At 43.2% G+C, this 26,137-nt stretch overlaps 1 protein-coding gene across 1 annotated transcript in view; it reads right to left on the minus strand.

Moving 5' to 3' along the window:
• Positions 1–26,137, minus strand: part of TNFRSF11B (TNF receptor superfamily member 11b) — a 116,510-nt gene that overhangs the window by 11,390 nt on the left and 78,983 nt on the right. Inside the window, exons 2-3 of the mRNA XM_079984419.1 lie at positions 5,471–5,527; positions 1,034–1,403 (exon numbers count right to left, since the gene is read on the minus strand). Coding sequence (XP_079840545.1) covers positions 1,034–1,403; positions 5,471–5,500 — 400 coding nt within the window. The 5' untranslated portion in view covers positions 5,501–5,527. The remainder of the gene's footprint in view (positions 1–1,033; positions 1,404–5,470; positions 5,528–26,137) is intronic.

A 26,137-nucleotide genomic window follows, 5' to 3' on the forward strand; every position in this document is an offset into this window, starting at 1 on the left:
AGACAGTTTTGTTCAGGCAAGCCTATCCAGGCATGCGGAAAGCCTGCGTGCATTTTAATCTGTTTTTATCTTAACTGTTAGTTTTAATTCTATTTTGAGCTTGTTAAATACTTGTTTGTAATTTGTCCTTTTCTTCTTTTCTCTTTTTTGGTAAGCAGCTTATAGGTTCTATTTACAATCAAACGGTACATGCATATTGTCTAGTAAATAAAAACATACAGTTGTTGCCCCAGGCTTGGACCCTTAAACTGAGCAAGTTGTCTGTGAGCAAAAGTGTTAAACAGACTCCCCTCCCTTGTTTCAGCCTCTCTGTATCCCGACCCTGCTGTCTGTCTCAGATCGCATTCATCTCCCTCTGGCACTCTGATTCCTTGCTGACTTGCTCCGGATCCTGACCGCCAGCCAGATTATATCACACTGACACTGAATTCTATGCACCCCAACAGGAGTTTAGCACAGCTAAAGGTGCCCCTTTGTTTGAACCTCACAACAACCCTGTAGATCAGGTTGAGAGACTGGGACTAGCCTAAGGTCACCCAGTGAGTTTCATGGCCAAGCAGGGATTTCAATCCAGCTCTCCCTGTTCCAGCACAGGCTTTCACTAATTGATCTCCCTTATATATAATGCTAGTGATCTGTGGTACGCTGAAGGTCCTGTGGGGGAAAAGCACATGCAAGAACCCATTGTTTCCCAGTACAGTGGTACCTCAGGTTAAGAACTTAATTCGTTCCGGAGGTCTGTACTTAACCTGAAACTGTTCTTAACCTGAAGCACCACTTTAGCTAATGGGGCCTCCCGCTGCTGCTGCGCCGCTAGAGCACGATTTCTGTTCTCATCCTGAAGCAAAGTTCTTAACTTTGGGGCCTCTATTTCTGGGTTAGCGGAGTCTGTAACCTGAAGAGTCTGTAACCCGAGGTAGCACTGTATACCAAAGGGTGTGTGTGCAATCTTCCTGGTCTGGTTTCCTGGAGAAGTTTCTTCCTCGCCCCAGGCGAACAGGCACGAGGCCATCTCTGGGAAACAGACACATACCTTTCTCAGCAACACCATATCCCGGCGGACATGCTGTGTGCTTCAAGCAGAATTCCAGTTCGAGGTACCGCCCTTCGATGCACTCGCAAACACGGTTCTGGGTGCTGCTGCATTCGACTTTCTCGTATTGCAGCTCCTTGCACACCACGTTGCAGTACTGGCACTCATCGTTGTTGTTCCATTCGTCTGCGTAGAACTGATCCGGGCAGGGGGCACACTTGGTCTTCGACGAAGTCGTGCAGTGCTGCTCAATGTAGGTTCCGGGGGGACACTGGTCACACAATATCTGACGGGAGGTTTCCGGGTCGTAATGGAGGTACTTTGGGGGAAGATCCTCCTGGACAGTCCACTTCACAGATATGTCCAACAACTAGCAGAAGAGACACAACACAGTGTTTTAGGTTACGTGGTTGGCAACACACTGGTGGTATAGCTGTTGCTATTTACATTTCTCAGAGGCATTGCCCTTAAAGCAGGTAGCAAGAGACAGGGGGACACCACTAAAAAGGCCCTGCCCCTTGTTGCCACCCTCCAAACACCCCTCGGAGAGGGAACTTGGAGAGGGTCCCCTTGTTTTGAGGGCAAATGTAGGGAAACTTTGAATGATGCAGTTTTGTTTGTGTGTGCCATCTGCAAATCAGCCAAACAGTGAAGGACGTGCAACAAGGCAGAGATTCATGAGGGACAGGAAGTGGGCATCTTAGAAATGCTCATATACAGTACAGAATCCTTCACATAACCTTCAGCTTCCTTTCTTAACATTAATGATGAAATAATTTTCTGCCATAGCAACTCATATAACTTACAGCACTGTTAAATGGCCTGTAGTACCCTTAACAAACATTGTGATGTTGTTGCAAAGTTCTGGTTAAAAAACCTACATGTTTTCAAAAATATCCCAGGATCAACAGGGGGTTTATTGTCCCTCCCTCACCCCCCCCCCATACAGAGAAAAGGATTTTGAAAGGGAAAATGACATTATATTGATTTCCTTTTCTATTGGATCTTTCACACCATTCTCCAAATGGAAGTCAAATGACATTTGAGCTCCACCCACTCGTGTGAAATAAATGTGGATTTGGATGACAATTGCAAAGACAGCCAAAGATCCTACAGGCATCTTTCCCTTCAATCACAGCCTTGTGAAAGTAAAGAAACTAGTTTTTCAGCATACAAAAACATTATTATATGTCTTGGCTTTGGGGTTTCACGCAGACCGCAGAAGAATGTTTGGATTTACTGAAAGAAACAAATAAAGCAGCCTCTGTTTTGCATCACAAACACATCCTGGTGTCTCCTTTGCTTTTGAAAAGGACTGTCAAAGTCTGGATGGGATCCAATGTCAAATCCCTAAACTGTGCTATTCACTGATTCAGGTAGGTAGCCGTGTTGGTCTGACGCAGTCAAAATATATTTTAAAAATTAAAAATTGTCCAGTGGCACCTTAGAGACCAACTAAGTTTGTTCTTAGTATAAGCTTTCGTGTGCAAGAAGTGTGCATGCACACGAAAGCTTATACCAAGAAAAATCTTAGTTGGTCTCTAAGGTTTTCCCAGTAGTGATGTATGGAAGTGAGAGATGGACCATAAAGAAGGCTGATCGCCAAAGAATTGATACTTTTGAATTATGGTGCTGGAGGAGACTCTTGAGAGTCCCATGGCCTGTGAGAAGATCAAAACTATCCATTCTGAAGGAAATCAGCCCTGAGTGCTCACTGGAAGGACAGATCGTGAAGCTGAGGCTCCAATACTTTGGCCACCTCATGAGAAGAGAAGACTCCCTGGAAAAGACCCTGATGCTGGGAAAGATGGAGGGCACAAGGAGAAGGGGACGACAGAGGACGAGATGGTTGGGCAGTGTTCTTGAAGCTACCAGCATGAGTTTGACCAAACTGCGGGAGGCAGTGGAAGACAGGAGTGCCTGGCGTGCTCTGGTCCATGGGGTCACGAAGAGTCAGACACGACTAAACAACAACAACAACAAGGTGCCACTGGACTTTTTTTAAAATATTTCATCTTGCTATTCACTGCTCTACATAATACAAGTGCAAATGGGTCCCAAGATCCATTGGGCCACCAATGTTTTTCCAGCAACGGGTGACTAGTGAGACCCTCAGAAGCAGGACATACAGGGCAATAGTCATTGCCCCTGTTTGTTTGTATCCAGGATCTAGTTTTCTGATATCTGTGGCTTCTAAACCTGGATCTATTTTTCACCTGGGTTTTTGCCTTTCACTTTCCATGCCAGCATGTTACCAAAAACCCATGAGGGGACAGAAGCCCACCCAAAACCAATGACCCACTGGCTCCTTGCTGGAAAGTGACATTTCCTCCTTCCCTGAGGGTTTATGTCTTTCCTGGGGGGGGGGGGGTTATGCCATTTTCCCACCACCTTTTCCATATGCAAGTCAATGGAGAGAGGTATTTATCTGAGGGAGAAAATGCTGTGTACCTGAAAACCTGTTGTGGAGGAGCCAATCCCCACCAAAGACCCTTGGGGTAACATGTTTCTTGCTGGGAGACGGATACTGTCCTCACTTTTTCTAAGAAACCATGCTCTTTTTTCCTCACACACCCGGATTCCTAATGTACCCACCCCAGAACAGTTCTCTTTGCAGGGGAACCACTGCAGCTGTCAATCTGAAATCTGTCAGGAGTCATCCCCTCAGTCAGAAGAGAGGACCAATCTTCATATCCCTGTGAAAGGGATACACACACACAGACACACACAATTTTTTGTTGTTTCATCTGATAACAAGAATTGCCAGTATTTAGAGATGACTTTAAATCCTAACAACATTCTAATAATAAATTCAGTTTATGCAAACTACTGGGAAGTTGATTTCTGTTCTTCTTTTCATATTGAGTATACTGTTGTTGTTTTTAATGGGGCAGAACCCACTGAGAAATGGGGCTTATACAGGGGAACATACCCAGTGGGCTGACTCCCATTTTTAAGAAACAGAAAATCCATTTTTCCTAAGTGTTTCTATATGATCGGCAATAATAACTCACTGAATACATGATCTACCAAATGCTCACATGAAGCAAAGTTGACAGATAACAGGAAGCATTCACAGTTATCTGATCAGCTGTTGCTCCATGTTGCACAACTTCTAGGTAACATCAAACATCACTTGGGTTGATTAGTCACCAGGCAAACTATTCTCAGCTATGAGATCACTTCTAAAATGTATTTGTAGGGTTGTAATCAGTGCTTATCACACTCAGAGAAGACCCTTGATGTTGATGGACACAATTCACTTAGGTCTATTGATTTCAATGGGTTTACTCAGATTATAACCTACTTGACTACTGCCCATAGATTTTGGATTCTTAGCTTTCCCAGAGTGGGGCATAAATATATGTTTCCCTAATGTACATCTGAGAAAGGTTAAAGTGGAAAAAGGGTAAAGGAGATTGCAAAAATAACAGACATCCCAACCCATTGATTTTGGGGCACACCTGGCAGTGTCGATGTTCTGTGGATCTCCTTATGAGTGAAGGAGCTGTCCCATTCTCTTTAACAGACATCTCCACACATGTAATGGGAGCCAGTAAGAGACATTTGCCCAGTTGAAGAGAAGAAGAGTCTGGATTTGATATCCCGCTTTATCACTACCCTAAGGAGTCTCAAAGTGGCTAACATTCTCCTTTCCCTTCTTCCCCCACAACAAACACTCTATGAGGTGAGTGGGGCTGAGAGACTTCAGAGAAGTGTGACTAGCCCAAGGTCACCCAGCAGCTGCATATGGAGGAGTGGGGAATCAAACCCAGTTCACCAGATTACGAGTCTACCACTCTTAACCACTACACCACACTGGCTGGGCACAGAAGAGCCACAAACTATGACCATTCGCATCAGGAGAACTGGTGGCCGAGCAGAAATTGCAATGCTCCAGAGATCTTTCTCCATACGATCATTTTATGGGAAGATTCCAGGGATTGTACCTTAAACCTTCTGCTCTGTCTGTCACCAGTACCTTTTCCACATCCAGCTACCGCCCTTAGACCATCAGAGCATCACGATAAATAATCCAGTACTCTCTGCCTATCTGAGCCCCATATATCCATACATTTGTGCAATATATAAAATTAAACATGGTATCTGACAAACCAGTCCGGTCTCACAGATTTGCTCCTGTTCTTTCCATCTGCAGTGGACTAAGGCTCTCGTAGGAGGGTCAGAACTAGGAGATTTAGATGGCCCCTATTTCTTGAAAATGCAGCATATTAATTCCTTCCTCTACCCCACACCCCAGAAGCCAGGAATGTCTCATCCCTTGTTAAAACTTCGCAGCCCACTACGATTTGAAAGCTAGCACACTTACTGAAAGACCTGAAGAGGAAAAGTCAGCCAGCGGAGAACAGAGAATGATATCAATGCTCTGATCGTGTCAGTTCCAAAGCAATCGTCAGTCTCTGGGCAAGGACTTACCACAAGTGTGCAGCACAGGAACTTGTTCATTGTGGTTGCTTTCAAACCCTCAGGGATCTGGGAAAGCAATCAGGCAGTTAGGGAGCGCTCTGGTCTCGTAGCAGCTTGCAAACAGTGGCCCAGCACATTAAAAGCTCGTTTATATATATATCTGCAGCCCCATGCAACAGGAAACCCTGGCTCAGCTTTGAGTACTCATTCCCTCCCCACGAGCAATTTCTTTTTGATTTTTTTTTTTTAAAAGGAACCTGTCGATGATTTCATGCAACTCCTTTCAGCGGTATTTAACCACAAGCTGGAAAAAAAAAGGAGGGAGTGTCAGGATCCGGGCACAGCGATGGGTTAACTAATTACTGTCTGGCAGTCACCGCCTCTGCTGTGTTACTGCCCACCCCTTTTCTGGGCAAAGAGGGGGAGTCCAAAGCAGACTCACCTCCAGGACAACAAGGGGCGAGTTATTCACAGCCTGGCTGTTCTAGAAACAAAAGTATAAAAATATCCTCCTGCAACCAGCTCATCCTTAAGGTGTCTTTCCTTTTTGGTAGTAAAGTTTTGGGGTTTTTTTTGCTTCCGATGCCCTGAACTAGAGCTGAAATGAGCAATCCTTCTCACTTTGTGATACATGGTTTTACACTTTACCTCCTTATCCAGTTGACACTGCTATGAAGGTCCATATTTTTACTGATGCATTCAAGACATTTTTTTCAATTATGTTTGACGCCGCCATAAACCCTGTAAGGTAGCCCATTCTTAGTCCTACAGTACAGATGGGGAAAGAGGGTTAAGACAGCTATAGCAGGTTTTCTTTGGAATTAAGTATTTTTGTTTGGCTCATGTGTCTTGTTTCTTTGAAATCGTCAGAATAGAAATATCATTTCAAAATGACGATGGGTAGGAACATATCAGGGAAGCTGCCTTATACCATCAGACCACTGGTCCATGTAGCTTGGTATATCCAACTCTGAATGGTAGCAGCTACTTAAGAGTTTCAGGGAGGGGGCATCCCTGTCCTACCTGGAGATGACAGAGGTTAAACTTTCCCTTTAAACCTTTAACTTTCAGCATATAAAGCAGATGTTCTACAACTGAGCTATAATCTTTCTTTCCCCCAGAGCTAATTCAGGATGAATGTCCTATTCTCATCTTCCCCTTGGCCGTGTTTTCCTCCCCATTCACAAGGCTGAGGAATTAAGCTCACAATTTCAGCAAGGGATTACTGTAAATGTTGAGATAAAGGTTGCCTACTGCATTAGATTCGTCTATCGGTGTTTAAATTTGTTCCTTCACAAAATAACATAGACACGAACCAACTGTGGAAGATGGAAACTGTTTGAAAGTGAATTTACAGACCTCCTCCAAACAAATGTACAGTTATCTGTCCTGTGATGTGGTTCGGGGGTTAGTGGGTTTGGGGAAGGTTCAATCTGAACTGGAGAAAAGTTGGCTGAACTAGGCACATATTGGCTAGTGCCCATGTTAATACCAACACTCCTCTACACGGCGAAGCCTCAGAGCAGTTTTGCAAGTGTTTCAAAAACGTAAATGCATGTTTTGTTTTGGGTTGATTTTTTTAAAAAAACAACAACCCAAGGTGGATAAGCAAATATGCACAAAGAAATGTGTTACTTAAAAAAGAACTTGCGGACAGCTCTCTCGATGCAGAAAGGCTAACACACCTCTTCAGCATGGGAAGAAACTTGCCAATTCAACTTTCATCTTGCTACTATGAGTGCAAGCACAGGTTGAAGTAAAATGAACTCACTGTGACCACAAGGCTTCACAACAACTCAGGCAGTGGGGGGGGGGAGGGGGGAGAGGTGTTCCTCAGACTCTCTGTCACTGATTATTTATAACTCAGAAATTCATCTCCTGCCCACCCACCCCCCGCTCTGAGTTGGTTCAAATGACCATTCACAAAAGGCAGATGATTCATATGACCACCTTGACTCCAGCCTTGCTTTTTTTAAAAAAAAAAAATATTTTTTATTAGGAAATTCAACAAGAATTTCAGTCCAGTTCATTTTGTTGTTTCTTTAAGTACTTTGTAAAAGCTTCCCATTCTTCCTTAAAATCACAGTTGCCCTTATCACGTAGTTTTTGTGTCAGTTTTGCCAATTCCACATAGTCCATCAGTTTCTCTTGCCACAGTTCTTTGGTTGGAATTCCTTCATTCTTCCATCCCTGTGCTATTAGGACTCTTGCTGCCGTTGTCACATACATGAAAATGTTTTTTCAGTTTCCTTGCTAATAAGGTGGAACAACGCATTGCTTTTAGGCCTGTGATTCTTTAAAGGGGCTGTTTTCATTATATATTTTTTGCAATATGCAGCTATTGAGGCTACAATTTGAAAGGGATCTCTAGTATGAGGTGTGTGTGTGTGTTTGTTGTGTTTGTGTGCATGCATGTTGGTGGGGAATGCCTTCTCTACTCTCACCTCTTGTGCAATTTTCCTGCCGAATATCCTCCCCCTGCTGTTTTTACTTCCCAGCCCCATAAGAGGGGGGTGGGGGAATATACAGCATCCCATATCCATTCCCCACTGGATTGGCGTGGTTGTGGGGGCAGCTTGGAAGGATTTTCCTTGGGGAAACAACCTGAGGGGAAAGGTTACAAAACCTCTCCTTCCTGTCCTCTCCTTCCAAACTCCTTCTATGGACTGAATTTCCAGAAAACAACAACAAGGACGCCTAAAAAGCATCACCAAGCTACACAGAACATGCAGTTCCGTCCTAAGTCTTCAAACGTCATTGCTAGCTCACCTGACCACATATACCTAGGTTAGTCATTTGTGGCTAACAGATGAAAGGGAAAAAATAAGTAACTTTCTTCCAGGTTACAAAAGTGTCTTGTCTGGCTTCCCAGAGGTCTGTTCTTATTTGCCATGATCAACCTGGTGTGCAGCTATTGACAACTCTGCTTATTATCACCATCATCATATCTAACCCGGATCTTTCTTTCCTTGGAAGATCACTAGCACGCACACTTGCTTCCGGCAGGAATCTTGGTTTTGGGATTCACACCAGTTTAATGCTTTGAATTTGCTTTGACGTTCAGCTTTGATTCATTCACATCTGTTAAAATCAAAGCAGGGCATTTTTTCTGCTGCTCTCTGGTCCCAACGGCAAACACCTGACCACAACCGCAGGTTCCGTAAACATCTTACATAAATCCCCAGATTCATAAACACCGATTCGCAAATAATGAAGCGACAGTAGTTTCGACAACATAAAGTTTTGACAGGGAAATGCTCTTCCCCCTTGCCTCGCCAAACTTAGCCCCCAGCATTCAAACTGACCAAAGAAGGGCAAGGAGGATGGGGGTGAAGAGGAGCAATATCATATAACCACATGTGGCCATGGCTATCCCAGGTGATTCAAAGGTAGGGATGGAGGGGGGAGTTTGGCTCAGTTAATATTTTTAAGGCGAACCTACCTAATTTGCACTCCCTGAAACACTGCATGAACATCCACATACAAAATTTTGAATTTTGTCCCACCTTGGAAGAATGGCAGATGCAAGTAATAGACTATATGGAGATGGCAGAAATGACTGGCAGAATCCGAGACCTGGGAGAAGAGTCGGTGGAAGAGGATTGGAAGAAGTTCAAAGACTACTTGCAGAAACACTGCAAAATTTATGAATGTTAAAATGATGTTGGAAATAGAAATAATATGGCATTAGTGACAAAGTTAGAAAGAGTATGCAAAAATGAATCAAAAAAGGGTGAAAAACTAGAGTTATGTTATGTCAAATGTAAATAATATGGTATAAGTAATGAATTAAAAAGAGAAGAAAGATCGGAGACATAATAGGTTGAATTATATAATTAACAATGAGATTTGAAAGAGGGTAAGGATTTGCTGAATTTGATTGGGCAAATGGGAACACAAAAAAGGGAGGCGTGAGGAAGTCAAGAAACAGGGTTAAATAAGTATAAAGTTTAAAATTGGATTTTTTCTTTTTTATGTTTTTTTACTGTCTTTTTTGATGATTTTCTTGGTGTATTTTTTTGTGTATTTTTTTTGTGCATTTTTGGCTATATCTGTTTTCTTTTTCCTTGTTGTATGTATGTATGTGTCTTTTTGTAAAACCTTAATAAATATTTTTTAAAAAAACAACAAAATTTTGAATTTTGCAACATTGTTCTCCAGCAAAGTAATGTGTTCAGAAATGCGTGTACTAGGTATTCTAATAATAATAATAATAATAATAATAATAATAATAATAATAATAATATTTTTTTATTTATATCCCGCCCTTCCCAGCTGAGAGCTGCTCAGAGCAGCTAACAACAATAAAGGTAACACAGCATTCTAAAATCAATTCATTCTTAAATCAATTCAATTCAAATTAATGGCAACCATTGGGCATATAAATGCATATACTTGTGAAAAGAACATAAAAGTGTGTTATGTTGCAAATTTTTGCAAATTTGGCAAAACTGCATGCAAAAACACGTACTGGTATATTAGTAGAAATTTGCACTGAAATACGAATGAGGACTTCTTTTCCCCAAAACTAATGTGCAGATTAATTCTGCAATCCTAAAGCTGCTGCTGCTACTGGGAAATCCAAAGCCTACATGCGCAAAAAGGCTGTCAATGGCTACTAGCCATGATGGCTATGCGCTGCCTCCATGGTCAGTTATGCTTCTGAATACTAGTTGCTGGGAACTACAGGAGGGCAAAGGTTTCTTGTGCTTGAGTGTCAGGGCTGGTTCAGCTGCAGCTCAGCAGCTCAGAGATTGGCAATAAAGTTGATACAATACAAACAGAGAAACCTGCCAGAACTGATGATCGGGGCCTCCCACTTCCCCCCAATTCTCCTCCCCATCCGGCTGTTTCCCATGCAGTGTTAACCCCCCCCCCACTTGGGGGGGCTGCGCTCTCTGTGCTTGTTGCTCTGCTACATGCAAAAGTCGCTGAGACCTTGGAGACAAGGGAGGAGGGGAGCTGAATACAGTAAGACTGGCAGGCTCCTGTGAATCTGTTGCAGCCTCAGCCTTCCCCTCTCCTTCAGCTGCCTGTCCTATGTCTGCAGTGCTTTCTGCCTCTTCTTCCTCTCTCTCACTTAAGCCTGTGGTTTGTTCAGCATCCAGCCATTCTGCCTCCCCCCTTCATCCTCTGACCTGCCTTCCATGTCCCAACACCACTCCCCTGGCTTGAAGCCTTCCTCTTCTGAGGCTTCTCTGGGGGTTTCTCTGGCAGGAGCCTCACAACACTCTTCATTGTCCAGCTAGTCTCTGCTTGTTGGTTTCCCACAGGCATCCAGTTAGCCTCTGTGAGAACAGGATACTGGACTAGACAAGCCCTTGGCAGGCTCTTCTTATGTTCTGTTTAACTGTCCATCCGAAGCCCTGCTAGGCTCTCAGCAGCAAGACATAAGTCAGGTCAGCAGAGCTCTTGCTCTTGCACTCCTCCAGGCTTTTGGGTTTTATTCCCCTTTGTTAAACACTTTCCCTCCTACTGGGGACAATCAGAAGGAAATTCACAGGGCCAGCTTCTGAGAACATACTACAAAGGCCAACTGCTGAATTGCCTGGGCTGTAAGCATTCAACAGAGCTAGGTGCACAGCTGTAATGGGAAACAGACCCAGGTTGCTGAAAAAGTTAGATTTAATTTTTCATTTTCCTGGAAATATAAGAATGCTGCGTATTTCATCATTTTGTAAAAACAGAAGAATCATTCTAGGAGTCAGCGCATGAGCCCATCTTGGCACAGGGCCACCACCCAAGTCTTCTTTTGGACTGTGCAGACGTTGTCAGTTTTTGGAAGAAATACTGTCACGTTTGGCTTTGTGATGCAAGATACTAATCAGGCCCGGGCACTGTCAGAAACACGAAGGATTATGGATAACTCAGTCACTGCCAAAAGCAACTGCTTCCCTTTGGGTAGTGCATTGTAGTGCCTCAGCAATCATTTTGGATGATCTAGCAGGTGTTTAAGCCACAAATTTTACTTGCATTTGCCATTCTAGTTATCAGAATGGTTGGTGGGAGGCTCTTGTTACGGATTTCCTACTGGATTTCTGTGAGCAGGCCTGTGTAGGTTATAGACATCACTGGTGTTTTTTAATTTTTTAATTTATTTCATGAAATGTATACAGTGGTACCTCGGGTTAAGTACTTAATTCATTCCGGAGGTCCGTATTTAACCTGAATCTGTTCTTAACCTGAAGCACCACTTTAACTAATGGGGCCTCCTCCTGCTGCTGTACTGCCAGAGCATGATTTCTGTTCTTATCCTGAAGCAAAGTTCTTAACCTGAAGCACTATTTCTGGGTTAGCAGAGTCTGTAACCTGAAGCGTATGTAACCTGAAGCGTATGTAACCCGAGGTACCACTGTACACCGCTCGATTGCAGAAAAAATCATCAAAGCGGTTTCTGAAGGAAAAGGAAAAGATAAAACAATACCATTATGTCTACAAAACTTACCCCTGCTGAAATCCCTCATGGCTCAGAGAGAATCTGAGTTTTTGGAAGGTGTGTGAAGGACAGCCACCTATAGGGTTGCCATAGTTTGAAGAGCAAAAAAAGAGGACACATTTGCCAACTTTTAGCTATGGATTACTATGACGACTCTACCCATGAAAAAAAGAGGATGTGTCTGGGAAAAACCCAGGACAACCTGTTTCCTGGGAAGCCTACTCCATATTCTCAGCAAATAAAATGGCCTGAATGGAATCTTACTGCCATGTTATCTATGGAACAGAAAAAGCAGCCTCTCTGGGTCACACGCTGAGAGACATCATCTAAAAACTACAAGCAGTCGCTTCTGCCAAAGTTTCATGAAACATGAATCAGGCATTGTTGGTTACACCCTGAAACCACCCAGTGCACACTTTCGGGGTGTGAGGAACTTAAATTAACAATGTAGCTGGTGTGTAAGAAGTTATTGGAATTTTGAGAAATAGGAACAGATGCTTCTCTAGCTTGGTCTAGCAAGGATCCCACATGAATGTAGCAGCAGTGCTACCAGAAAATGAAACAGTTATTAATATTCACTACCATTTACTGGAATAATACATTTAGGTCGCCTCCAGACTGTCAGTATTTTACAGGAGGGATCCATATCGGAAATTTAGGTTTGCACAATAGAGTGGATTTTAAAGCGCAACAAATCCACTTAAAAAAATTAGAACTTTTTGTGCTTCAGATGGGGGAATGCGCTGAAAAATGTGGGGCTTCAGTTACATTTGAAATTTTATTTATGTTTTAAGTTAACTTTTTTGCATGTGTCTATGACTGAAATTTTAAAAATGATTATTATTATTATTTATTTATTATTATTATTTTATAAGATTTTTATTGGGTTTTCACATTTTATAAACACAGACACACACACACGGACAAAGACAACACATATAAAATTTCATATCCTTACTTTCCTAACCCCAGTTCTTGACCTCCCCCCACCCCCCCTTCATACATCCTAATTCAATTAAATTAGCTCAGCAAGTTCATATCTCTCATCCTTTACATATTATTATTATATATATATATATTTAAAGAAATACTTAATTCTTATTACTTGGCCAAATTTTACTTATCCAGTTTCCTTATAAACATTAAATCCTTTTCTAAGGTCGACTCGAATTCCTTCCACGAATTTCCCTTTTATCTTAAAAATAGGTCATAATAATCAAACACAAAGGTCATAAACATATTTTTAAAAATTCTTTCCCCCCCCCCGCCCCGGTTTCTGTCCCTTCCCAATGTCCCCATGTCCACAAAAACAGTCTTTAGCCTGGATTCCTCACATCTGAGGCCTTTAAATCTCTGTCAGTCTCTCTCTGCCGATTTTGTTGGTAGCCCTCTTTGTTGGTCCTCAGGTCTCGAAGGAGTTCTAGCTCAGTTTCATCAGATTTTCTTCCATCCAAAGTACTTGACACCAGCTGCTGCGAAAGGTCAGCCAATCCATGCTCAAAGAGGAAGCCCCAATCATATTTCTTATTTCTTTTAAATTCAAATATTCCAAGTGTTCCAGGGGCTTCCTCCCTCCTCTTTCGCATCTCTCGCAAGTTTGTAATCCAAAGGTCTTCTTCTTTGTATTTTGACAATGTAGGCTTGTGGTTGGTACTCTCCATCTGTACTGGCCTTTGTTCCCTCTCCTCCTGTTCCGAAGTTATCTCTTCTAATTCAGCTGCAGATTTTTTCCCGGTCAAGTCCATTGTGCATTCAGCAGAGTTAATTATTTTAGAGTTCAAGGTTATAAGTTGTTTACTCATAACCGTAGTCTGCTCCTGCAACTTTCCCACAAGAAAGAACATTCTTTCTATTTCTGCCTGTAATTTTCCATCTGCAGCCATTGTAGTGTTTCAATGTTTCCCCTAGGGGGATTCTGGTTACTTAATAGTCTTTTCCCAACAGTCCGTTACTTTGTTATTTCACTGCTTTGTTCCCAACCATTTTAATTCAAATATAACAAATTTAGTCCAGAAAGGTGTTAAATAATAAGATTTTTAACTTTCACTGCCCGTTTGACAGCTCCTTTGACAGCTGTCAAACTCCTTGTTCCTTTTTCTCCAGCTCACATACAGGACACTCCCGGGTCTGGGGGGGTTTAAACAAAAACTTCTAAAATTCCAGTCTTACTCTCCAGCACAAATCTTCTTGTGTCAAATTCATGAAAATATTATCTTTTAAAAAACACCAAAAAGAAAAAACTCTCCACCTTAGTTCTCCGATCCTTGCTTTAAATCTTCTGTAAGCAGGGGGGGTGCGGACTTCCCTTTAGCACATCCCCCGATCGTACCGAATTCAAGGATAGAAATTTTAAAGTCCAAATTCCATTCTACTCACGGATTAATTAAAGTCCAAATTTCAGGGAAGAAAGTCAGCAGTCTCCGGCCATGGCTCGCGGCTTCGCTCCACTGCAGTAGCGGTCCACTCACAGCACCACGCCACTCCCCGTACCCTCTCCGCAGCCTTTAAAAAGGCTCTTCGTGGGTCGGGGGGGCGCTTTAGGTGCCCGCCGAGTCACCAAGTCCGCAGGCTTCCGCGCCTGCAGTTTCTGAGGGTCCCCGCGTCGCCGTCGCGGTAGAACCCTTCTCCAGTGGAGCCGATTCCCTCCGGAGCTCGGAGGGAATCCGCCATTAACCAGATCGCGCTAACCCGGAAGTCTGATTATTATTATTATTTAAAAAAGAAAGAAATGAATGTGGGATGGATGAATGAACGAAAGATTAATAGGAAGACACAGATAAACAACCTGCAAGTGAATTGGGATGAATTCAGCGTGAATGTTCATTGTCGTGTAACCTCCCAGCGAGCTGTATTTGCAAGGGACAAAGAGGGCATTCCATCACGTGACTCCGGGTGGTTTACAAAACAATACAGTGGTACCTTGGTTCTCAGATGCCTTGGTATACTCAAACAACTTGGAACCCAAACACTGCAAACCCAGAAGTAAGTGTTCTGGTTTGCGAACTTTTTTTGGAAGCTGAATGTGCTCCGTTTCAAGAGTTACACTTTCGTGGTTTGAGTGCCACACTTCCGTTTTGAGTGTTACGCTGAGGTCTTTCTGTTTTTGCTATTTATTTTGCTTTTTTGTTTTTGTGGCTTTGTGTGTGTGTGTGTGTGTGTGTGTGTGTGTGTGTGAGACTGCGTGGAACCCAGTTCAGCTACTGATTGATGGATTGATTGTGCGACTGCAGTACATTGTTTATTGCTTTCATTTTATAGATCAGTGGTCTCATTAGATAGTAAAATTCATGTTACATTGCTGTTTTAGGGGATGTTTTTAAAAGTCTGGAATGGATTAATCCATTTTGCATTACTTTCTATGGGAAAGCACGCCTTGGTTTTGGAATGCTTTGGTTTTGGAACGGACTTTCGGAACAGATTGAGTTTGAGAACCAAGGTACCACTGTACAAAGAACACAATATAGTAAGAATGTAATGATTGCAACATTGTAGATGTTCCTTTCCCCCCTCCAATTTTTTTATTGATTTTAACAGATATAACATATAAAACATACAAAAGAAAACACATTACAATACTACAAAAAAGAAAGAAAAAATAAGAACACATATTCCTTCTAAAGTTCATTTTAAATTCCATTGTTAACTGACTTCCTCAAATCCTCCCTAACTGAGTTTCATTGTATCACCTTGTAACAGTTCTCCAAGATCATATTTCTACTACAGTTAACTCCTTCAATTTACTATCTTCATCTCTTTTCTTATTGACTTAAATCCATATTACTATACAACATTCTTATTCTAATCCTAGGCCTGTTTGATGCTTTCAAGTACTTTCAAATTATCTTATATTACAATATTTAGCTAAGTAATCTTTAAATTTCTTCCAATCTTCTTGGTGTTCCTCTTTTTCTGATCGCGGATTCTTCCAGTCAGGTCAGCCAGCTCCAAAAACTCCCAACATCTTCATCTGCCATTCTTCTACCGTTGGTATTTCTTGAGATTTCCAATTTTTAGCTAACAGCAGTCTTGCTGCTGTGGTGGCATACAAAAATAACCTAACATCTTTTGGGGGCAATTCCAATCCTATTATTCCAAGTAAAAAGGCTTCTGGTTTCTTTACAAATGTATACAGTGGTAGCTCGGGTTAAGTACTTAATTCGTTCCAGAGGTCTGTTCTTAACCTGAAACTGTTCTTAACCTGAAGCACCACTTTAGCTAATGGGGCCTCCTGCTGCTGCTGTGCCGCTGGAGCATGATTTCTGTTCTCATCCTGAAGCAAAGTTCTTAACCTGAAGCACTATTTCTGGGTTAGCGGAGTCTGTAACCTGAAGCGTATGTAACCCAAGGTACCACTGTATTTCAACATTTTTTTCAACTCATTATAGATCTTTTCCCAGAAGTCCTTAACCTTAGGACACAACGTTGTAGATGTTTCTAACTAGCTTCTTATTGATGTAAACTCAATAAAACCCTACTTTCTCTTGCTTGATCATTGGATGATGTGGAGATGGGGGAGTCTTGGAAAAGGGAAGCCTTCATCAACCCATTTCACTTGTTTCTTCACACCTACAGGGATGGCTATTTGGGATGCACAAGCGAAGGCAGAAAACAACAGAACCGTGAAAGTTGAAAATTCCTGCTTTTGCTCTGAAGTGTTGTCCATAGAAGAACCTCCTTATTGATTCAGAACTATCCATGTTGCCAGCAGCATCTTCTTTTCCTCTTCTTCTTGCTCCCAGTATTTGCCTTCCCGTCTTGCCTGTTATGATCGTTAAAAAAATCTATTTTCTGTCCGGCCTGTCATTATAATAACTGAATCTATAAATGGACTTGCGCTTTAATCCTTCCTTCGCTCGCGGTGAAGGGAATGTGGAAGCTGAATACAGTGAGTCAATGTACGGTGGCAGGTGAATATTGTATCATCGAGGCAACCAAGTTTTTTTTCCAGAAGGATATTTCTGGAGCTCTATCAACAAGCAGCAGCCAAACAACAGCTTTCCTGATTCCGGCCGCATCCTTAAAAATAACTTAGCAAGCCAAGGCCAGCTCAGATGCTTGCGAGCCAACATGGTAACATAAGAACATAAGGAGAGTCCTGCTGGATCTGGCCAATGGCCCATCTAGGCCAGAATCCTGTTCTCGCAGTGGCCAACCAGATGACCCTGGGAAGCTTGGAAGAAGGATCTGAAGGCATGGCATGTGGTTGGCAGATCCATTTTCATGGGAAGCCCTTATTGGGATTAGAACACGCAATGTTTCTTCCTTCCCAAATGGAAGCTCTGTGGCAGAGCCATACAAAAGAAGAAGAAGAGGAGGAGGAGGAGGAGGAGGAGTTTGGATTTGATATCCTGCTTTATCACTACCCGAAGGAGTCTCAAAGCGGCTGACATTCTCCTTTCCCTTCCTCCCCCACAACAAACACACTGTGAGGTGAATGGGGCTGAGAGACTTCAAAGAAGTGTGACTGGCCCAAGGTCACCCAGCAGCTGCATGTGGAGGAGCGGAGACGCGAACCCGGTTCCCCAGATTATAAGACTACCGCTCTTAACCACTACACCACACTGGTGTAAGGTCCTTAAGTTCTGGCAAAGGTGCTTACCATTCATCTGAGGACTAAATAGAGGCTGCCTCTCCCTAGTACAGTGGTACCTCGGGTTACATACGCTTCAGGTTACATACGCTTCAGGTTACAGACTCCGCTAACCCAGAAATAGTACCTTGGGTTAAGAACTTTGCTTCTGGATGAGAACAGAAATGGTGCGGCGGCAGCGGGAGGCCCCATTAGCTAAAGTGGTACCTCAGGTTAAGAACAGTTTCAGGTTAAGAATGGACCTCCAGAACGAATTAAGTTCTTAACCCGAGGTACCACTGTATAGGAGATCTCCTACCATTGGCATTCGTCTGACTGAGTCCTGCTCCTAATACCATTGCTTTGCCAAAATAGTAAGTCATGAGGACAAGACATTTTGCTGAGTGCTCACCCCACTGCTGAGACAAGCTTTTCTAAAGGAGTTTGGACCTCTTTACCCCTCTTGGCATTTTGGAGATAATAATAATAAAAAAACCTTTCTTCTTTGAAAAGTCTTCAGGTGCAAAGGCCTGTTTTCCTGCTGTAATTGTGCTTTCACTTAAAAAAATAAAATCCTTGAGCTTTGGAAAGGTAGCTTAAAAATGTTTGAGAATAAATCTACGCTGGCATTTTGAACCGCTTTGAAACTGAGTTAATGATTCTTACCAGGGGTGCCAACTTGAATAAAATATTGGGGAGGGCAGGTCAGCTCTACCGCACACAACACAACACAACACAACACAACACAACACAACACAACACAACACAACACACACACACACCATTTGAACGGCAATGCATGCCCCTTGAGTCATGCAGAATAGTTTCTCTCCCTCCCTCATAACACTACAACTTGTAGACATCCAATGAATCTGAATCTGGAAAATTCAGGAGAAATAAGAGAAAGCACTTCTCCACACTGCATAGTTAAACCATGGGATTATCTTTACCAGAGAAGAATGGCAAAATAAGCTGTTGGATTATGCCGAAATGGCAAAACTGACCAGAAAGCTCAGGAACCAAGAACACCAAAACTTCAGTAAAGAATGGGGGGGGGGGGATTATAATTTACTTGAGCAACCACTGTAAGCTGATGAAAACAGTAGCAGGATTGCAATAACACTTATAATGTAGAAGATATTATGGATAAAAAGTAGAAGCATATAATTTGGATGATGAAATAATATGCAGTTGAAAAGGTTTATAATAGGACCCACGGAGGGGATGGTGGGAAGTCTAGAGATTCGGAGTAATCTCCAAATATGGATATGTATTTTGTATTGTTATAGCTCTGTGCTTGTAAAATCAAATAAAAATTATTTCAAAAAAACCCCAAACAAACATGGGATTAACTCCCACAAGATGTCGCAATGTCCACCAACTTGGTTTTCTATAGGCATCTGGCCGGCCACTATGTGAACAGGATGTTGGACTAGATGGACCATGGACCCGAACTAGCAGGACTCTTCTTTTGTCCTTGTTATTTTCATTCTTAACTAATTCCTGGTGCAGGTTAAAATTTTGGGTTTTTTGACTGGGCAGTGCCCATTCCGTTCTAGACTCAAAGTGATGGCCTACCACTTAATCCAAGAGATTGGTTATGTATGCATTGCAGGCATGAACTCTCACCCTTCAGGATCAAAGAGCTGCTCAGAGATGTTCCTCATCAAGGGGCTCAACTGATGTGGTCAACCTTGTTCTGCCATTAGAGGCTGAATTCCTAAGTGCCCTTATGGGAAAGGACCTTCTTCCAGAACATTCTTCTCCAATCTACCCATCTAGAAGGTCAAAGAGTGCATTGGCTTTGGTGAGATGGCACAAATATCCGAGAAATCCAATTCCAGGGAAACGACTGCTATGTTTGCTCAGTGCCCTCTTGATCTTCTTGGCCTCGGTTTGCTTACTCTATAATGAGCGCTATTGAAGTGGGCAGGAGTATTCCTGCAACATGATTCAAAGAGTCTCCATCCATCCAGACAGCTTTAATCGCTTGCGCAAAGACCCACTTTGACACTGAAAGCTCATTATTCATGGCTGTATCTGATAAGCCAGATTTGGCTGGTGCCAGTTTCAACATCTCCTCCAGTTACAAGCCATTGATCCAAAAGAAGCAGCAAAGTGTTATCTTTTTCTAAATCTATTGCAAGTTATGGACGTTGGAAGTGATACAAGATAAGCTCTGACCAGTACATTTTCTTGACAGATTTCTCCCGCCGCCACCTCCTTTCATCTCTGGCTAAATTATGCTTCATGACGCTGTGATTTGGTTAACCAGCGGCAGCAGAGTTCTGTTATTTCAAGAACAGTTATAATCTATACCTTTCTTCTTTTGGGGCATCAGATCAGCTCCATTAGAATGACAGGAGGAGCTCATTTGAGACCTGGGTTTGGAATTGAATCAGCCTTGGTCACTCTGATGGATGGCCATTATTGGGAAAGAGACCAGAGGAGTGTGGCCCTGCCTCTCTTGCTTGAAATTTTGGTGGCTTTTGATACCATTGACTATGGTATCCTCCTGGGCCAGCTCTGTGGGATGAGTATTAAGGGTGCTGTTTTCAGTGGTTCCATTCTTACTTGCAGAGAGTAAAATCTGGAGACTGTTCCTTGGACCCACATCAGTAATGTCATGGCATTTCACAGGCCACTATTTTGTCCCCATCTAAAGGAAGGCTTTGGAAGTGGTCATGAAGAGGTTTGGGACAACGTGTTATCAGTATGCTGATGAAACCCTACTCTGTTTCTCTGATTCAGGATAGACTGGGGACTGAATGCCACTGAGCTCAGCTGAGATGGAGATCTGTTGCACCCTAAGCTGCACGCAGTAGGTGGTCTAAACCACAGAGCCTAGGGCTTGCCGATCAGAAGGTCGGCGGTTCGAATCCCCATGATGGGGTGAGCTCCCGTTGCTCAGTCCCAGCTCCTGCCAACCTAGCAGTTTGAAAGCTCACCAAAAAGTGCAAGTAGATAAAGAGGTACCGCTCCGGTGGGAAGGTAAACGGCGTTTCCGTGCACTGCTCTGATTTGTCAGATGCAGCTTAGTCATGCTGGCCACATGACCTGGAAGCTGTATGCCGGCTCCCTCGGCCAATAAAGCGAGATGAGCGCCGCAACCCCAGAGTCGTCCGCGACTGGACCTAACGGTCAGGGGTCCCTTTACCTATACCTTTAAGCTGCACACAAATGGGCTACACAAAGGAAAACCGGCTAAAAACAAACCATAGCACTCACTTTGTTTTTACGGGTCAAGGTGGAAAGAATCTTTCTTGAACCATGAATCATGCTGCAGTTCTCCAGAACCCCCCAAACTGCCCTGTTACAAGGGCAAGAGAAACAGCTATGAAATGCAGTTTGCTGTCAAGCAACATCTGGCGTCTCTCCTTCTGCCTTAGATGGAGAGAAGAAACTGGGATGCTGCATTGGCTGCAGGCATCTCCTTTTTATACGGATGCATTGAAAGCAAGATAAGAAGACGCCTTTAGAAATTTCCCTTCTGCCTCCATGTGCTATTCAAGTACATATTGCTGCATTTCCAATGAAAACTTCTTCGTCTTCCTCTTCTGTGACGTGCTTCTGTTCAGGGTTCCAGACACTTCCTTCCCACTTGCTCCTCATACCCAAGGTTACCATTTTCTTCTCTTTTCTCCTCTGTTTGTAGGGCTGGCAAAGAACCTAATGCCAAAGAATCCAAGGAAAGGAGAACAGATTCCTTGAAGTTGTTGATCAGCAGTTAGCAGTACCTGCACAGGAACCCATGGTCTCCATTCTGAGATGAATTTGTTTCTAAATGTACAACTATACATGCAAATACATACATACATGCAAATACATACATCATGTATGTAGTGATGCATGGAAGTGAGAGCTGGACCATAAAGAAGGCCAATCGCCAAAGAATTGATGCTTTTGAATTATGGTGATGGAAGAGACTCTTGAGAGTCCCATGGACTGCAAGAAGATCAAACCAATCCATTCTGAAGGAAATCAGCCCTGAGTGCTCACTGGAAGGACAGATCCTGAAGCTGAGGCTCCAATACTTTGGCCACCTCATGAGAAGAGAAGACTCCCTGGAAAAGACCCTGATGTTGGGAAAGATTGAGGGCACAAGGAGAAGGGGACAACAGAGGACGAGATGGTTGGACAGTGTTCTCGAAGCCACCAACATGAGCCTGACCAAACTGCGAGAGGCAGTGGAAGACAGGAGTGCCTGGCGTGCTCTGGTCCATGGGGTCACGAAGAGTCGGACACGACTAAACGACTAAACAACCACAACAATACATGCAAATTAGAACAAAATGTAAAACTTAAGCACACATGCATCTTCTTTGATCCTCTTTTTGGGTGATCCCTTTCCTTTATTTATTTTCGCAAGGCATAAGTGGTCAATCCAGTCTCTGCAGCCTGGCATTCAGAGGTCCCTTGTAGCATGCTAAGTACTCCCTTGGCTCTTTTGTTGGTGTCCCCCACCCCATCGGTATGTCTCCCCTAAGGATTTTCTGTACTTCTGCAAACCTTGGGGTTCTCCCAAGCCCAAAGTGGGCGCTGTCATTTTGGATCCACAAAGCAATAGCATTCACAGCCCGTTGCTGGTAATAGAGAAAAGGATTGTTCGTGAAAGTTTAGAAGCGGAAGAAGCAACGCAGTCATTTTGCCTCTGTTAGACAGCTATAAAAAAATGTTTTCTTTAAGCCTAATTATGTTCGGTTTCAGCTGCCTGTTGGTGGGCATGTATGTGGGTCCCTCCTACAGTAGATTTCTGTGTCTTGTGGTATACTTTGTTTTGCAGAAGAATAGCAAGAATACTTTTCATTTTCATTTGGAATAGACGAGGGAGGGTATTTGCTCTCTCTCTCTCTCTCTCTCTCTCTCTCTCTCTCTCTCTCTGTGTGTGTGTGTGTGTGTGTTCTGGTATAAACTACCCAAACTGTTGGGGTTTTTTTAATAATAAAAAACCCCCTAGAGGAACTGAATCTTTTGGAAAATCCCAGTCAGTTAAAAAGGTACGTTTTCTCTGAAACTTCCAAGCAAAGTGGGAAAAAATGGGCAAAGATAGGTCTTCATGTGGCCCATCTCATGAGGATGACAAGGAGGGAAAAACATATGTAAATGTTTACCCTCTTTCATCCCCTTCCATTTTTTAAAAAGTAGCACACTTCCTATTGTTTTTGCATACAATGCGTAAATTGCCATCTTAGCTCCCTGCATCATTGATCTGGGATTCTGATCTCCAATAACCCCTTCTGTGTAGCATTTGAGGGAGTGGGCTGGGCTGAGGACCAGCAGTACATTCAAGACAATCTGTTGTTGTTGTTGTTTAGTCGTTTAGTCGTGTCCGACTCTTTGTGACCCCATGGACCAGAGCACGCCAGGCACTCCTGTCTTCCACTGCCTCCCGCAGTTTGGTCAGGCTCATGCTGGTAGCTTCAAGAACACTGCCCAACCATCTCGTCCTCTGTCGTCCCCTTCTCCTTGTGCCCTCAATCTTTCCCAACATCAGGGTCTTTTCCAGGGAGTCTTCTCTTCTCATGAGGTGGCCAAAGTATTGGAGCCTCAGCTTCAGGATCTGTCCTTCCAGTGAGCACTCAGGGCTGATTTCCTTCAGAATGGATTGGTTTGATCTTCTTGCAGTCCATGGGACTCTCAAGAGTCTCCTCCAGCACCATAATTCAGAAGCATCAATGCTTTGGTGATCAGCCTTCTTTATGGTCCAGCTCTCACTTCCATAATCTACTTCAATATCACTTCCATGATCACTTCAAGACAATCTACTGAGGTCCAAACTGCATGTGACTCTTAACACATGCAAACAGCAGCCATCAGTCAGGATCATGCTTGTGACAGATTGGCAGGGGCATCCAATGTTTCATCCTCTGCTGTTGGTCGATCGGAAATCAATGCCACCTCTCAGAAACTGTCATTTGCCTTACAAGGGTATAACGGATCCCCACCAATTTTATATACACAGTGGTACCTTGGTTTACGAATTTAATCCATTCCAGAAGTCCGTTCTTAAATCAAAGTATTCTTAAACCAAAGTGTGCTTTCCCATAGCAGTGGGGGACTCAATTTACAAATGGAACACACTCAACAGGAAGCAAAACATGTTCTTATTCCAAGGCAAAGTTCACAAACCAAAACACCTGCTTCCGGGTTTGCAGCGTTCTTAATCCAAGTTGTTCATAAACTAAGCTGTTCTTAAACCAAGGTACCACTGTATATATAAATTGTACTACAATTTGCTCTTTGTAACTTTAAAAGGTATGCACAATGTTAAACATTGCATGGAATTTTGCCCTGAGCTCATGGTGATGGCGGCTTTTTCATAACTTTATTTTGTAAATTGTAGTACAATAAAAAAACCAACAGTAAGGAAACAAATGGTTACAGATCCCTCATGGGTCGTTGTTAAAGTATATGATTGGAAAAGTATGTCAAAGGATATGATTGGGGAGGAAGTGATGAGCATTAAAATCAGATGAGCAATATGGGAAACAGCTATCTGATATAGCCCCTCCAAAACCCAGCATGGCTAGTTGAAGGTCAGGGCTCTCAAGAGAAGCATTTATAAAAGTTAGGAATGGAAACCCATGTCAAATTGATTAGATGTAGTTTTGAGTTCATGGTTGAGGCAAAAATTCATTATTAGGGGCTTGGTGGTTGGCGGTTAAACCTCACTGGCTGCAGTCCAAACCTTGGCTTCCAACTATCAGAGCTCAGCAAGCACAGCAGGGCCAATACCCCATCAGAAGCGCTGCCCCACTCAATGGCTAGGATGGAAGGTGGGGGACTAGGAACATAACCACACCAGGCTGGAGCTGGACAGCCGTCAGACCTGGAATGGGTCGGATGTCGTTGCACAACAGCAGTGGAAACAGCTGAGGATTTAACAGCAGAAAGCTGGCTTAGCCTAACACACGCCCCTCCAGTCCAGTGCAAGAGAAGGTTTGTATTGCTCTCTTTGCTGGTAGGCTACATCTTCCTCGAAATTGCTTCTTCTTTTATGGACTGACATAAACTCGTTCTACCTTTTCCAACTAAAGGGGGTGGGAATATTCCACAAATGGAAAGCAAACATTGACTCTGGGCGTCTCGGTTGATGCCCATTAAAAAATAACAACGGTTCATTATTTCACATTGTTGGTTTAGCTGTAAATAAAAAAAGACATTTAGGGAACCGAGGAAGTCAGACGTGTAGATTTGATAGGTTTCTCTTAATGGGAAAATGTCACCGAAACCTGAAATCCACTTTTGTAGCACCAAGTTAACTTCTGCTTCCCAGGAACTTTGCTGCCTGGCAATTCAGGCCAAATGGCACCTTGCATGTAATTCCCTGAAACTGTCATCTAATGGTGTCTTATTATTGGGCAAAAATAATCTTTGGGTAGGGGCGCTTACATGCAGACCATCAGGAGAGTTGGGGGGCAGTTGTCCAGGGTTGAGAAGGGGGGTTTCCTTGGCAGCAACAGCATCTGAGGGGTGGGAGCAGCAGAACTGCAATCAAAGCTCAGAGCCGCCATTTAAATTTCCCACAATTCCCTAGGCCAATGGGGGACGCAGTGGGCAGTACATTACCAAGCCAGCTTTACAGTGCTTGTTTTTTGACACAGAAAACCTCGAAATACTACCTTGGCTCCCTGCCCACTGCTTCAGCAGATGCTCTTACATGTCAGAAAGTAAGTAAGCTTTATTCAACGCCTGCAGGCACAGATTACACATGGCCACATTGGCACCAAGCATTTAAAGCACTGTTGATGCCACTTTAAACATTCATGTCTTCCCCCAAAGAATTCTGGGAACTCTAGTTTGTTAAGGGAGCTGAGGGTTGTTAGGGGGCTCCTTTCCCCCCCTCCCAATGTGATTTAACAATTAATTTCTCTTCACATGAAACTCTGGGAATTGTACAGTAGCTGTTTTTTACATTAAGTTGTATCCTCCCTTTTAACCTTCAGACATTTCTTGAAGACTTTTTTTTTATTGCCCACGGGCCCATTCAGTTGTTCAATTTTCTTTGTTTAGGTGAGTCAGTCATTCTTGTGACAGCTTTGCATTCTTTCATGATACATTATGTCCTGCACAGCCTTGTTGTGTTCTGTTAGTGGGTGATAGATAAGTAAATAAATAAATAAAAAGGTCAAGGTCAAGGACCCCTGACGGTTAAGTCCACGACTCTGGGGTTGCGGCGCTTATCCTGCTTTACAGGCTGAGGGAGCCGGCACTTGTCCGCAGACAGTTTTTCCAGGTCATGTGGCCAGCATGACTAAGCCACTTCTGGCGCAATGGAACACTGAAACCAGAGCAGCGCATGGAAACGCTGTTTTCCTTCCCACTGGAGCAGTACCTATTTCTCTACTTGCGCTTTTTGGCGTGCTTTCGAACTGCTAGGTTGAAATAATCAATATCAAAAGGAAATAACAATTTTCTTGCCTTTTAGGGTCGTTCCAGGCTCTGTGGTAGTGTGAACAATGACAAATCATTTCCATAAATAGATAAATCACACGCTGACTCATACAACACCCAGCATGGTTTGCCCAGGGTAGATTCTGGCATTTCTAGAGGGGTCCTTCAAGGGTGCTGAGTAAATGCACCTTCGTCTCTTTTGCTTCCTGATCCTCAATTGTCCCTTCCTCAAATGTCCCTTCCTCAAATGGCCTTCCAGAGTATTTTTTAAACGGAT

Source organism: Podarcis cretensis (assembly GCF_951804945.1).
Source record: "Podarcis cretensis genome assembly, chromosome: 7".
Classification (NCBI taxonomy): Eukaryota; Metazoa; Chordata; class Lepidosauria; order Squamata; family Lacertidae; genus Podarcis; species Podarcis cretensis.